Source organism: Capra hircus, chromosome 5 (assembly GCF_001704415.2).
Source record: "Capra hircus breed San Clemente chromosome 5, ASM170441v1, whole genome shotgun sequence".
Classification (NCBI taxonomy): Eukaryota; Metazoa; Chordata; class Mammalia; order Artiodactyla; family Bovidae; genus Capra; species Capra hircus.
In genome coordinates this window covers 67,085,192-67,099,494 of record NC_030812.1, presented here as the reverse complement: position 1 = coordinate 67,099,494, position 14,303 = coordinate 67,085,192, and the positions used below count along the sequence as shown (strand labels likewise).

The 14,303-nt window shown below is 37.0% G+C and overlaps 1 protein-coding gene across 3 annotated transcripts in view; it reads left to right on the top strand.

Annotated features, from left to right (window-relative positions):
- The window catches only part of SLC41A2 (solute carrier family 41 member 2), a 146,745-nt gene that overhangs the window by 102,298 nt on the left and 30,144 nt on the right, over window positions 1-14,303 (top strand). For all 3 annotated transcript variants that reach the window (XM_018048199.1, XM_018048197.1, XM_018048198.1), the window contains exons 7-8: window positions 4,277-4,424; window positions 6,882-6,961. In XM_018048199.1, the coding sequence (XP_017903688.1) occupies window positions 4,277-4,424; window positions 6,882-6,961 (228 nt within the window). The remainder of the gene's footprint in view (window positions 1-4,276; window positions 4,425-6,881; window positions 6,962-14,303) is intronic.

Sequence of the window (14,303 nt, the reverse complement as noted above, 5' to 3'; positions counted from 1 at the left end):
AAGTGATACCATGTGACATTTGTCTTTCTGTATCTCAACTTAATGTGATAATCTCTAGGTCCATCCAGGTTGCCACAAATGACATTATTTCATTCTCTTTATGGCTGAGTAATAGTCCATTGTATATATGCATCACATCTTCTTTATCCATTCATCTGTTGATGGACATTTAGGTTGCTTCCATGTCTTGACTGTTATAAATAGTGCTGCTGTGAACACTGGGTTGCATGTATCTTTTTGAATTAGAATTTTCTCTGTGTATATGTCTAGGAGTGGAATTGCAGGATCATATGGTAGTTCTGTTTCTAGTTTTTTTAAGGAAACACCATACAGTTCTGCATAGTGGCTGTACCAATTTAACATTCCCACTAGTGTAGAAGGGTTCCTTTTTCTCCATATTCTCTCCAGCATTAATTGCTTATAATTTTTTTTTATAATGGCCATTCTGATTGGTATGAGGGGATACCTCATTGCAGTTTTGATTTGCATTTCCCTAATAATTAGTATGTGGTCATCTGTATGTCAGAGAAGGCAATGACAACCCACTCCAGCACTCTTGCCTGGAAAATCCCATGGACGGAGGAGCCTGGTGGGCTGCGGTCCATGGGATCGCACTGAGTCGGACACGACTGAAGTGACTTGGCAGCAGCAGCAGCAGGAGCATCTGTATGTCATCTTTGAAGAAATGTCTATTAGGTCTTTTGTCCGTTTTTTGATTACATTGTTTGTGTTTTGGATATTAAGCTGTTTGAGCTGTTTGTATATTTTAGAAATTAATCCCTTGTCAGTTGCATCAGTTTCAAATATTTTCTTCCATTCTGAGGATTGTCTTTTCATTTTCTTTATGATTTCCTTTGTTGTGTAAAAGCTTTTAAGTTTATAATAGGGCCCATTTGTTTATTTTTGTTTTTATTTTATCACTCTGGGAGACAGATCCAAAAAAATATTGCTGCAATATATGTCAAAGAATGTTCTGCTTGTTTTCTTCTAGGAGTTTTGTAGTATCCAGTCTTACATTTAGGTCTTTATTCATTTTGAGTTTATTTTTGTGCGCGATGTTAGAGAATGTTCTAATTTCATTATTTTACATGTAGCTGTCCAGTTTTCCAAGCACCACTTTATTGGAGAGACTGTTCTCCATTGTTTATTCTTGCCTCCTTTCTTGTAAATTAATTGGCCATAAATGCGTGAGCTTATTTCTGGGTTTCTATTCTGTTCTATTTATCTATATGTCTGTTTTTGTGCCAGTAACATACTTTTTTGATTACTGTAACATTGTAGTATAGTCTGAAGTCTGGGAGTGTGATTCTTTCAGCTTCGTTCTGCTATCAGGATTGCTTTGGCTATTCGAGGTCTTTTGTGTTTCCATACAAATAAAATTTTTTTGTTCTAGTTTTGTGGAAAATGCTATTGGTAATTTGATAGGGATTACTTTGAATCTGTAGATTGCCGTGGGTAGTATGGTCCTTTAAACAATATTGATTCTTCCAGTCCAAGAACACAGTGTTTTATGTGTTATCTTTCCATCTGTTTTATGTTGCCTTCAATTTCTTTCATCAGCATCTTGTAGTTCTAATGGACTTTGTTCTTGTAGGCAACTATTTGTGGATTAGTTTGAGCCTTTAAGGCTTGGCTTTAAGCTTCATTGGAATAGATTTATAATAGGCATTACACTATTGTGTAATGAAATAAAAACAAAAATAAACAAATGGCTTCCCTGGTGGCTCAGATGGTAAACCGTCTGCCTGCAGTGCGGGAGACCTAGGTTTGATCTCTGGGTTGGGAAGATCTCCTGGAGAAGGAAGTGGCAGCCCACTCCAGTACTCTTGCCTGGAAAATCCCATGGTGGAGGAGCCTGGTAGGCTACAGGCCATGGGGTCGCAAAGAGTCAGACACGACTGAGTGACTTCACTTTTTAGTGCTACTAGAAGGCAATGGCACCCCACTCCAGTACTCTTGCCTGGAAAATCCCATGGATAGAGGAGCCTGGTAGACTGCAGTCCATGGGGTTGCTAAGAGTCAGACACGACTGAGCGACTTCACTTTCACTTTTTACTTTCATGCATTGGAGAAGGAAATGGCAACCCACTCCAGTATTCTTGCCTGGAGAATCCCAGGGACAGGGGAGCCTAGTGGGCTGCAGTCTATGGGGTTGCACAGAGTCGAACACGACTGAAGCGACTTAGCAGCAGCAGCAGCAGTGCTACTGCTAAGAAGTGACCTTCTCTGGTCTCCACTAAATGTTTTCAGGGTTCAAATAGGCTCTCTTCTCTAGGGGCTAGATCTCAAATGACTTCTATCCCTTTGTAAACTCTGGGAATTTTTCAGCTTACAGCTCTCCCGTTATTCTTAGTCTAGCCTTGTGGAGTTCACCCTATGCGTGCATGGCTTGGTGTTCAGTTTGCAAGCTCTTTCTCCAGTAGCTTCCTCTTCTCCAGTATTCTGTCCTGTGAATTCCTGCTGCCTTTGACCCACTCTGCTAGAATTCTGTCTTTCTGAGTTGTGGTCTGAAATGTGCCTTTAGTTAGAAAGTGGCTCAGCAGTACAGAATCCACCTGCAATGCAGAAAATGTAGGTTCAACATCTGGGTCAGGAAGATCCCTTGGAGAAGGAAATGGCAACCCCCTCCGGTATTCTTGCCTGGGAAATCCCGTGGACAGAGGAGCCTGGCAGGCGACAGTCCATGGGGTCGCAAAAGAGTCAGACATGACTGAGCGACAGTCTGCTACTTCACAGTACAGTACTTCAGGCTATTGTAAGGCTTATCTCATTTCTTTCCCCTGTCTCAGGGATCACAGAACTGTAATAATAGTTATCAGTGTCCTGAAAGCAGCTTATTATCTATCTATATATATGTAAATCTTACAGTGATTTCTGGAAACACATTTTAGATTTTGCTCAGAGATAGCATACGTCACATCTACGAAGCAAGCCAAGCCAAGCCAAAGTCAGTAAGCTTTGCTGAACTCTATAGGAAAGCATAACAAGAATGAGAAGAGGATAATTGTGATCAAGTAAGACAGTCTACCACGAGAGGTATTAAAAAAATCATGGTAGTCTGTTACCTAAGTATGTCACAAATAAAAGTATGTTAATGGCAATGATGATTATGATGATAGTAAGTGTTCAGTAAATGTTAGCTATGTGCCGTATGTAATTTAGCTATGTGCTAAATTACATGTGTTAATTCTCTTAAGACTCATAATAACCTCATGAAATAGTTATTATAAATTTTACCGTATTATAGATAAGGAAATAGAAGTATATAGAAGTTAAATTTCTTGTCCAAGTTAAGTTGTAACATACAGATATGAAATGAGGAAGTCTGGCCAAACTGTGGTTAATATAGTATACTATATTCTTTCTTGACATAATGAAGGTTCTGAGGAATTTCACAGTGAAGAAATCTGTTAATCTTTATTAGACCTAGTATTTCATTTTTATTTTGGAGCTTGTAACACTATTCATGATGGAGAGGATATCTGTTATCAATTGATTGGCCAGTGTTCTATGGAATGCATAAGTTGTTGATGGGTAAAAACAATATCCTATTGGTCTGTATGGTTTGGAGATTAGAGCGCTAACTTTGGTATCAAACAGATGTCCTTTTCTCCCAATTTTTGCTATTTCTTGGGGCTTCCCAGGTGGCTCATTGGTTAAGAATCCGCCTGCCAGTGCAGGAGATGTAAGAGATGAGGCTTCAATCCCTGGGTCAGGAAGATCCCCTGGAGAAGGGAATGGTAACCCACTCCAGTATTCTTGCCTGGGAAATTCCGTGGACTGAGGAGCCTGGTGGGCTACAGTCCATGGAGTTGAAAAGAGTTGGACATGACTAAGCAACTGAACACACACACACATGTACTCTTAAACTCCTGAGCCTCAGTTTCTTTATAAGGTAGGAATGAGTTTCTACCTCATACGTTTAAGGACAAATTAAGTGAGATAATGAACACAAAGCTTTTAGCACAGTACTTGGTAAATGGTAGGAGCCAAGTAAGTCTTTAACTGTTGTTTTTCTTCTTATTGTTGTTGTTCACTTCTAGGTCACATAACTATTTCAATAAATGTTGAATAAATTCAAATGTTCAATAAATGTTTTCAGTTACATTATGTAACATTTTAACCTTATCTGTAGTTTTTAATTTGCTTGAAATTTATATAAAGTATGTATATAGCATGAGTATGTTTGATAATATGTCTTCTGGTAAACTTTTAATATTCAGATGTGCTACATGGTTAGAAGAGAGATTGAAATGTTGTCTTTTTTAATTTTTAGAGACATACTACTACATTCCTCCGTTAGTTGGTGTTGTTTTCTTGGCTCTAACTCCTATCTGGATTATAATAGCTGCCAAACATCCAGCCACAAGGACAGTTCTCCACTCAGGCTGGGAGCCTGTCATAACTGCTATGGTTATAAGTAGGTTAGTATTAAAGTGTGTGTGTTTGTGGGTTATTATATATGCATGTATCTGTGTTGCCTATTTTTATTTCTCAAGTCTGTCATCTTATGTAGCCAACTCTTTATTATCCCAGGTGATTGAGATATAAGTGACAAGGATTACTGAAATCAGTAGATGCATAGAACCTCATGTGCTACCAGTTTCATACCTTTCCCCAGCCAAATCCTAACGAGACTGATGATTAAAATCTAGTGGTGTCTTTGTCTTTGTGTGAGTTTTAACCTGACAAGAACATTGCTTATTTTAAGTTGCTCAGGTAAATATCAGAAAACCTTAGAAATGTACATACTGTTGGATTATTCCACTTCTAGACTCTGACAGGACTTAAAGATATACTTATGGATATATGCAAATGATTGAATTGTATGAATATTTATCACAGTGGAATTTTTAATAACAAAAGAGAAGGAGACTAATTGTGAATAATGATTTCACTGTTCTAATAAAGTGAAACTTAAATATTTCACCAAAAGTTGGAATGCTGTCACCAGATTGGCAGGAGAGGGCAAGGAAGGGAATTATGAAGGGACTTCAGTGGGGAGGGAAGAGAAAGAGAGACTAAATGCTCATCCCGCTGTTGGACGTCATTAGGTAAATGTCTGAAATTAAAAATCAAGGAATAGCAGTATAAACATACTGTTTAGAAATAGAGGAGTAAATGTCAGAAGAAACAGTTAAAGAAGTTAAAAAGAATTGCTAGTGGAGAGCAGGATGTGGGGTTAGGGCTAGGGACTATTTTATATGCTTTGTGGTACTTTCACCTTTTAAATGATGCATATATGTTTGTTTGGTAAAAATACAGTTTAATTAAAATGAAGCACTCTTGCCTGGAAAATCCCATGGACGGAGGAGCCTGGTGGGCTGCAGTCCATGGGGTCGCGAAGAGTCGGACACGACTGAACAACTTCACTTTCACTTTTCACTTTCATGCATTGGAGAAGGAAATGGCAACCCACTCCAGTGTTCTTGCCTGGAGAATCCCAGGGACAGGGGAGCCTGGTGGGCTGCCGTCTATGGGGTCACACAGAGTCGGACATGACTGAAGTGACCTAGCAGTAGCAGCAGAAGTACTTTTACAATATGAGTTTTTATTTTTTTAAAATATACATGTTTAAAAATGTTTCAAAGTCTGTATATCAACATGGTAGCAGTATAACTCTGAATGATGTAACTATGGTGGATTTTTATTTTATTCATTTTGTTTGTATTTTCTATCTTTCCTATAAGTTTTATTGCCTAGGTAATACAACTATTTAAAAATGTATTTTAGCAAGTGCTCCTGTTTTCTGCACAGCATTATCTATGTGTTTTGGCAGGGAGATTTATTCTTTGACGTGTAACTACTTTATTCTAGGAAATATGTATTTTTTTAAATTAGGGCTTAAAATAGTAAAATATTTCTTAGGATAACTATTTTTAGACTTTATAGTATACCGTTTTATGGGAACTCCTAGAAGAATAAGCATATTAAGCCTTTCAATTATTCAAGAACTAAAATAATAAAGATTTAATAATAAATTTTAAAAAATAATTTCCTAGTATTAACTATCCGTTAGTGGGAAGTACATCGGATATGATACTTTGACCATCAACCCTATTCCATGATAACATATAGTTCATTTTTCTGTAATGTGGATTTAAACAACAGGATCCCATGAAATATTGGGATCGACACTGTTTTATATAATACTAGGTAGACCAACAGACTGAAGTTAACCAATTGATAATGGTCTTGGAAACAACAAAAAACATCTCCAAGCTCCATTGAGATATTGATAGTATGTGTCTTGCCACTATATAAAAAGAAAAATTATGTTACTTTTCTGGACCTCTGTTCTCCAGGTCAGCTCCTCCTCTGGCTACAACTCATTATTTTAACTTAGCAATGATAAGACACTGTCATATACTATATCTAATGTGAACAGAATAAAAGTCATCCCTTAGTGGCTTGCTTACTTCAAATGTAAAAAAAATACTCTTAAAAATTTTTTTTAACTATAAAGATAATAAAATGCACATGATTTTTAAAAAACGAATAAGCAAAGGATATAAAGTAACCGTGAGTCTCCTATCAGTCTCAGCCCTAGGGATAAACATTATTAGTAATTTCTTATATGTCCTTCCAGACATTTTAGTGCACTGAAAGTCCGTTTTTTTTTTTCTTTTTACAAATAGCATATGTAAATATACAGATGAGAAGGAGAGCCCTGAAATGTGGGGCTACAGCTTATGCCATATTTTATTATCAACATTTTACTTTTGACATTGATTTTTACTGTTAATATCTTTTCTTTTATTCAATTTTTTAAATAGCTACATATTTATTTTTAGAAGTAAGAGTGTTTATATATAAAAAAAATTTCAAATTAGTCCATTTCCTTTCCTCTTCCCTAAATTACATGATTTTATATCTTTCAGCATTGGGGGCCTTATTCTGGACACAACTGTATCTGATCCAAACTTGGTTGGGATTGTTGTTTACACACCAGTTATTAATGGTAAGAGTTACTGTTTCGTAACAATGTGGTATCTCTTGGTATTCTTAGGTGTGAACAGGAATCTTTGAATTCAGAGGTCTCTCTTTCATTTTATTTCTATCCATTTAGTAAATAAATAAATGTTCAGTACCACGTTGTTGCTTGTGGTAGAAATTACATTCCATGTTCTCAGTATACAGAACATATTTTTGAAAAAAACTCTTACTTCATCTCTAGATATTAAGAGTCAAACATACTTGATTTTTAAAGTTAGTGTGCAGAATGAAAAAAAAAAGTGTTAGTCACTCACTTGTGTTTGACTCTTTGTGACCCCGTGGACTGTAGCCCCTCTGTCTATGGAATTCTCTAGCCAAGGACACTGGAGCTGGTAGCCACTCCCTTCTCCAGAGGATCTCCCGACCCAGGGATTGAACCTGGGTCTCCTGCACTGGAGGCAGATTCTTTACCATCTGAGCCACATAGAATACTTCAATCGTCTGTTATTATTTACTTTGGGCTTATCTTATATGCTATCTTACATCATTTTGTTGCTGCCCTCCTCAGTTTTTGTGGCTAAATTAGATTTAGCTAGATTTAAGCATTGTTGAAGTCAACTCAGCCCATTACAATCTATCATTCCTCTGCTGATCCTTTCCAGGTCTGCTTTATGTTTTTTCTTAATCTATAAAATGGGAATTCTAATAGTTAAATTCACAGGGATTTTTTTATGAATTCCATTTTAAAAAAGATAATTTTAATCCAGTCCCACTGGCTTTAGGGCTGGCTGTCATTAAACTGGATTTCATGATAACCTAAGCCAATATAATTTAAAATAATTCTACCTGGAGGAAACTATATCAAAGGATATATGCATTTAATATAAATCACTTTTTATATATTTATGGATAAGAAAATATGTTCTACAGAGGCAAATTCTCTAAAATCTAATTTCATATCTAAAATTTTTTTATTTTTTTAAGCTATTTATTTATATCATTTTTTATTTTTTAGTTTTTTTATATCATTTTTTCTATTTTTTAGTTTTTTCTTTTTTTAATTTTAAAATCTTTAATTCTTACATGCGTTCCCAAACATGAACCCCCCTCCCACCTCCCTCCCCATAACATCTCTCTGGGTCATCCCCATGCACCAGCCCCAAGCATGCTGTATCCTGCGTCAGACATAGACTGGCGATTCAATTCTTACATGATAGTATACATGTTACAATGCCATTCTCCCAAATCATCCCACCCTCTCCCTCTCCCTCTGAGTCCAAAAGTCCGTTATATACATACAGAGTGAAGTAAGCCAGAAAGTAAAATTTTTTTAAAAAATTATTTATTTTCCTGCATCCAGTCTTAGTTGTGGCACATGAGATCTCCATTGCCACACACCAGTTCTTTAGCTGTGGTGTGTGGGTTCTTAGTTGCTCTGAATCATGTGGAATCTTAGTTCCCCAACCAGGGATGGAACCCATGTCCCCTGAATTGCAAGATGGATTCTTAACTGCTCAGCCACTAGAGAAGTCTCTATATCTAAAATTTTTACTTAACATTTTAATTTTTCAGTAAATGAATAAATTTACCCTAGAGATGCCCCTTCCAGTTTTCCTGATACCAACCATCTCCCTGCCCGTAAAATCATAGAACCATTTGATTGTACCTGGCTCTTATCCTCTTTGAATAGATAATGACCAAACCTTGTCTATTTGTACATTAACATAATTTATCTGTTCATTTATTTATATAACAAGTATGTCTTACCACTAGTCCACTAATATTTCAGTCGAGCCATCAGTCAAGTAATACAGTAGCCTTCTTGACTCACTCTGTATTCAATACAAATTGAATGTCACTAGAAGACTGGTCTACCTTAAGCATTGTTCTTATTACATTTGTTTTAAGATAATGGTATTTAACAGTGATTTTCTCCTGCCTGTCCAATCAAATTAGAATTTTTCTCCCTAGCTATCAAGACTCTCCCTATATGCATACAACTATATCCTTCGTCATGATTTGATTCTTATATTGTGACCATACAGAGATGTATTTTCACTGCCTGGAATAGCTACTACTTTCTTTCCCCCTGTTCAAATCCTTTTCAATGACTATTATTTAATGAGTTTACTAGGATAAACATTATCCAACAATGACTGTTAGAACTGTGTTGCCCAGCTAGAACCGTGCTGCCGAGCATTTTAATGAGAAATTTAACTTAAATTACAACCCCTTTAGCAGTAAGGTTTTAGTTTCTCTGTGATTTCACCTTCCATAAGAAAGTTTGCTGAAGTGCTATCTTTGGAATTCTGTGTATGGTTTGGCATGGTGGTAAATCTTTTTTTTTAATCTCAGTAAGTAAACCTCTTAGTTGGGTATCACTGTAAACTCTTTCTAGTGTTAAATGCCGTTCATTAAAACATTGATAGAGAAGAGTCATTCCATGTTCCTCAGAAAAAGTGGAACTTCTGAGAATTGAATTTCATTTAAAATGTGCTAAGGCATGTACTATTTAAAAGATCCCTGTTTTGTCATACTCTTTATCATATTATCATCATCCTCATTTGCTATTTAGTAAGCCCCTACTATGTGGCAAATGACTTTTAGGTCTTCTATGCATACTATTTAATCCTCAAATAAAGATAAGGACTTATATCTAGGGTATCTTTTAAATTTTATTAACATCTCTTAAAACCAGTAATGTTTTCTAAAATATATTTCCTGTAACAATAGTTCTCGATATGTAAATAAGTATAATTTGAAAAGTGAGTTCTGTGGTCAGCTAAGTTTGGGAAACATTAGGTTAAAAAGATTTCTTTTCCACAGAATTTCATAGAGCTTTTTCCATGCTAATATATGATGTGAACCTCCCCTTCTAATACGTATGTTGGCTAGGAGGTTAATCTAGGGCTTATTATATCTTTATCACAGTCTCTTTCAAACAGCAATATACCACTTTACATAAAGGATAAGAACCTTATCTCTTATCCTTTATATATAAGAACCTTATGTCTTAACCTTTTGCAATTTCGCTCTTTCTTATGAGCTCTTTTTGTCATATATTTTTCTTTGTTATAAACCCTGTAACATTTTTGCTTTCCACAGTTATATTTTTAAAAGATTAAAACTGAGGGGTTGGTATCTTTTTATATTTCCCTATATATTTAACATTTTCAGCACTCTTCTTTCCTTTCTGTAGATTCAGATTTCCATCTAGCTTTGTTTTCCACCTGCCAGAAGTTCCTTGAATGTTTGCTGTAGGGCAGCTGTGAAGAGAAGACGGAGGCTTTAGGCCGGTACCTCCCAGCTTCTTTCTCCTTCCTCTTCCTTTACCCCTCTTCTGACCGCTAAGAGTGTCTACTCTTAACCTTTTCTACTTGTATCCCTGAAGAAGAGTGGACTCTTTCATCTCAGACTGCCCAATTCACCTTTACTAATTCACAATTCCATTACACCCCCACTGGTATTTTTTTGGTGTTTAATAACTATCTTGTACACCTGTGGCTGATTCATGTCAATGTATGGCAAAAACCACCACAATATTGAAAAGTAATTAGCCTCCAATTATAATAAATAAATTAATTAAAATTTTATTTTAAAATATGAAATAGCTATCCAACAAATTAGATCAGTGTCTGCTATGCACAGCTAGCAGTAATACAAATTCCCTCTGTTATCATGATGCCTGTAGCTTGATTGAGATAGTGGCTATTTATGTTACAGAATGTAAAGAGCAAACAGTAACTGTTCTGAGCTCTTGGTACCTTACCTGTTGGATGTTACATGACAGGAGAACAACGTATATGAAGTGTAGTGCTGTGGCTGCCATGAAAACCATTTACCCGAGTTAAAATGCACTGTTTTACTTAGGGCTTTTACAATAGAGTAACTAAAAGACTTCCATTTAATATTAATTTTTGAATTAAAAATATGCAACTAAAAACACTTTATTGAAAAATCTATATAAGTCTTTATTGATCTGCAGTACCTCTTTTGTATATGACAGATTTCATGTGTGTGGATGTGTATGGTGGGGGCGAGTGTGTGTGGTTATCAGTTTAAAAAAGTCCCCCTCAATTCCTGGTTTGCTAAGCATTTTTAATAATAAATAATAAAATGCTGAACTTTATCAACTTTTCTCTTTATTCATATAATAAAATCATATTTTTCCTTCATTTATTTGTTAATGTGCTATATGTATTATTTTCAATTATTAAGTCAGTCTTGTGTTCCTAAGATAAATCTGATGTTTTGGTGATGTATTTTACACATTTAACATTTTGCTGGATTTGGTTTGCCAGCAGATTGATATCTTTTTACATTTATTTTGATTCACAAGATTGGCTTATAATTTTCCTTTTTTATATTGTCATTGTTGGATTTTGAACGCAGAGTCATGCTAGTCTCATTATGTGAGTTTTTAAAAATGTTTTATTGGAGTATAGTTGATTTACAATGTTGTGTTAGTTTCAGGTGTACAGCAAAATGAGTCAGTTACACATATATCCACTCTTTTTTTTTTTTTTTTCAAGATACTAGAGTCTTTTGCCAAATAGGCCATTATAGAGTACTGAGCAGAATTTCCTGCACTGTACAGCAGTTTCTTATTAGTTATTTTATGTAGAGTGGTATTCTTCTTTTCTAATGTAAGATTTAATGCTGTGAATTAATAAGTACTACTCTAGGTACCTCCCACAAATCTCAATATGTTGTGTTTTCATTTTCATTAAATTCAGAATATTTTAAAATTTCCTGTGTGATTTTTTTTCTTTGATTTGTGGGTTATTTGGAAGGGTATTGTTTACTTTCCAGCATTTTGGGGAATTCTCAGATATCTATCTTTTCCGTTGTGGCCAGAAAACATACTTTATATGTTGCAATTATTTCAAATTTATTGAAACTTGTTTTATGGCTCACAGTGTGGTCCATCTGTGTGAATGTTCCCATGTGTATACTTGTAAAATTATGTATTCTGCTGTTGTTGGGTGGTGTGTCCTATAAATGTCCTTTAGATCAAGTTGATTGATAATACTGTTAAAAAACTTCTTCATCGTTTTGATTTTTTATCAGTGTGGTCTATCAGTTGATGAGAAAAGAGTGGTAAAGTCTCCAAGTATAAACACAAACTTGCTCATGTCATCATCTCTATGAGAGAGGGATTGTTTTCTCTGTTTTACAGGAAGGCAGCTGAGGCATTGAGAAGCTAAGTAGCTTGGAGGTGGTAGAGGGTGGTTGACTGGGCACTTCACTATTGGAAGATTGGGGTGGGGTTGGTTGGCCATGTTATGGGGAGCCCTCCAAGTTTGAACATCGAACCTTCGCTCTGGGATGTTAGACTCCTGCCTGCCCCTTGGAGCAAAATGAAGGTCTGAAGGAATCCCACTGTTAATTATGCAGACTTCCAGTTCATCCTTATTTTCCATCAGTACCACATAGTGTCTGGTGTCCTTGAGGCCTGAGTCTCTCTTGTTCAGTTTCTACAGAAAACATTCCTTTATTCTCCCTCTTGAGCAGAACAGTTGTAAGAATGATGAGGGATTGCAGACATTTGCTTACTCTGTTCATTCACAGGCTTTTATTTTTTATAGTGAAAACTTTTATATTTAGAATCAGCTAGCTGGACTCAGATGACCCCAGTTTTGTTGCTGTTGTTGTTGTTCAGTCGCTCAGTCATGTCCCACTCTCTGCAACCCTATGGACTACAGCCTGCCAGGCTCCTCTGTCCGTAGGGATTCAGGCAAGAATATTGGGGTGGGTTGCCATTTCCTTCTCCAGGGGATCTTCCCAACTCAAGTCCCCTGCATCGCAGGCGGATTCTTTACCATCTGAGCCGCCAGGGAAGCCCTCATATGAGAGAGGGAGTCAGAAATGGATGCAGTTTCTTTCTCTTTCTTAAAAACTCACTTCTTTATTTATTTAATTCTTGGCTATGCTGGGTGTTCATTGTTGGGTGCGGGCTTTCTCTGGTTGTGGTGAGCAGAAGCTGCTCTCTAACTGCAGCGTGCAGGCTTCCAATTGTGGTGGCTTCTCTTGTAGAGCATGGGCTCTAGGGCATGAGGGCTCAGTAGCTGTGACTCTCAGGCCTTAGTTGCTATGCGGCATGTAGGATCTTCTCAGACCAGGAAGGGAAGCTGTGCTCCCTGCATTGGCAGGCAGGTTCTTGACCACTGGACCACCAGGGAAGTCCTGGATGGGATTCCTTGCTCTGTGCCACCAGGGTTGGCTCCTTCAAGTGTTCCGTCCTGCCTGAGTCTATCTCACAAGCACTCATGGCATGCTTGCAGAAATAGTTGACAGTGGGTGTAGACATCCCTTGTGTCCAGGGTTCACAGGTATTCTTAATGGTTATTTTAGCTCACGCTCAGAATTCAACAATTTGAAATTTTCAGTTGTTTTCTTCATACTTGTTTTTATGGCTACTATCTCCTTCTCTCATAATCTGTCAAAGTAGGAAGAGTTTGGGTGTCCTAATTCACCCTGGGGTTACTTACCACCCTTTGGAATTAATTTTGCTTCTTGGCATTAACTCCTCTTCCTCAGAATACATGAGAGGATAATCTAAGTTAAAAGATCACTTTCTTGAGTATTTTTTTCAGTGTCTTATACCAATTTCTTTGGTAATCTTGTCAAGGAATGTTTAACAGGAGGATTCCTACATGCTGTTTCCCATAAATCCTCTGTTCCTTATCAAGTGGAGCAGCAAGCTGTTCCCAGGACTGAGGTCATTGTGTGAGACAGGCTTGGGTCTCCTTCAGTAAACATTCTTCTTATGACAAAACTGCTTAGTCTCGATCCCCTTCCTTGAGTTATGGATTGTCTCCTGACCTTGTGACCATTATTAATCCCTCGCTCCCTTGGTAACGGTTGCTGTCCGTTTGGTTTTCTGACCTTTATCATTCTCGAAAGAAATTTCTTGTACAACAGCCTGTATATACTCACAGAAAGATCAGCACCATCAGAGCTTAGGTCCCCATGTCTTTTTTGTTTCTCACTCTCTCTCCGGCTAATTCTCTCGAGCGTAGAAACCCGTCATGCTCACTCTCCTGCCTGGGCTTCCAAGACCCCCTCAAGAAGGCGCTCTGTGCCTTCATCCCCTCGAGAGGGCTCCCTGTGCCTTTGTGAGTGATGCAAGCCCTGTGTCAAGGGCTTTATTGGTTCTCTGCATAAACCAGGGAATATCAACCTCTTTCTCTCTTTCACTTTCTTATTGTCAACTCCAGACCGCCAGGTCCCGGTCTATTAAAGGACCCCAACAAAATCTGAGAAGACATGTATCAAGCCTTATCTATTTGAATAAATTTATTAAGATGATAAATGTGAAACATATTGTTACCTAGTTTTCCATCTTGATTGCGATAGTAATTTTT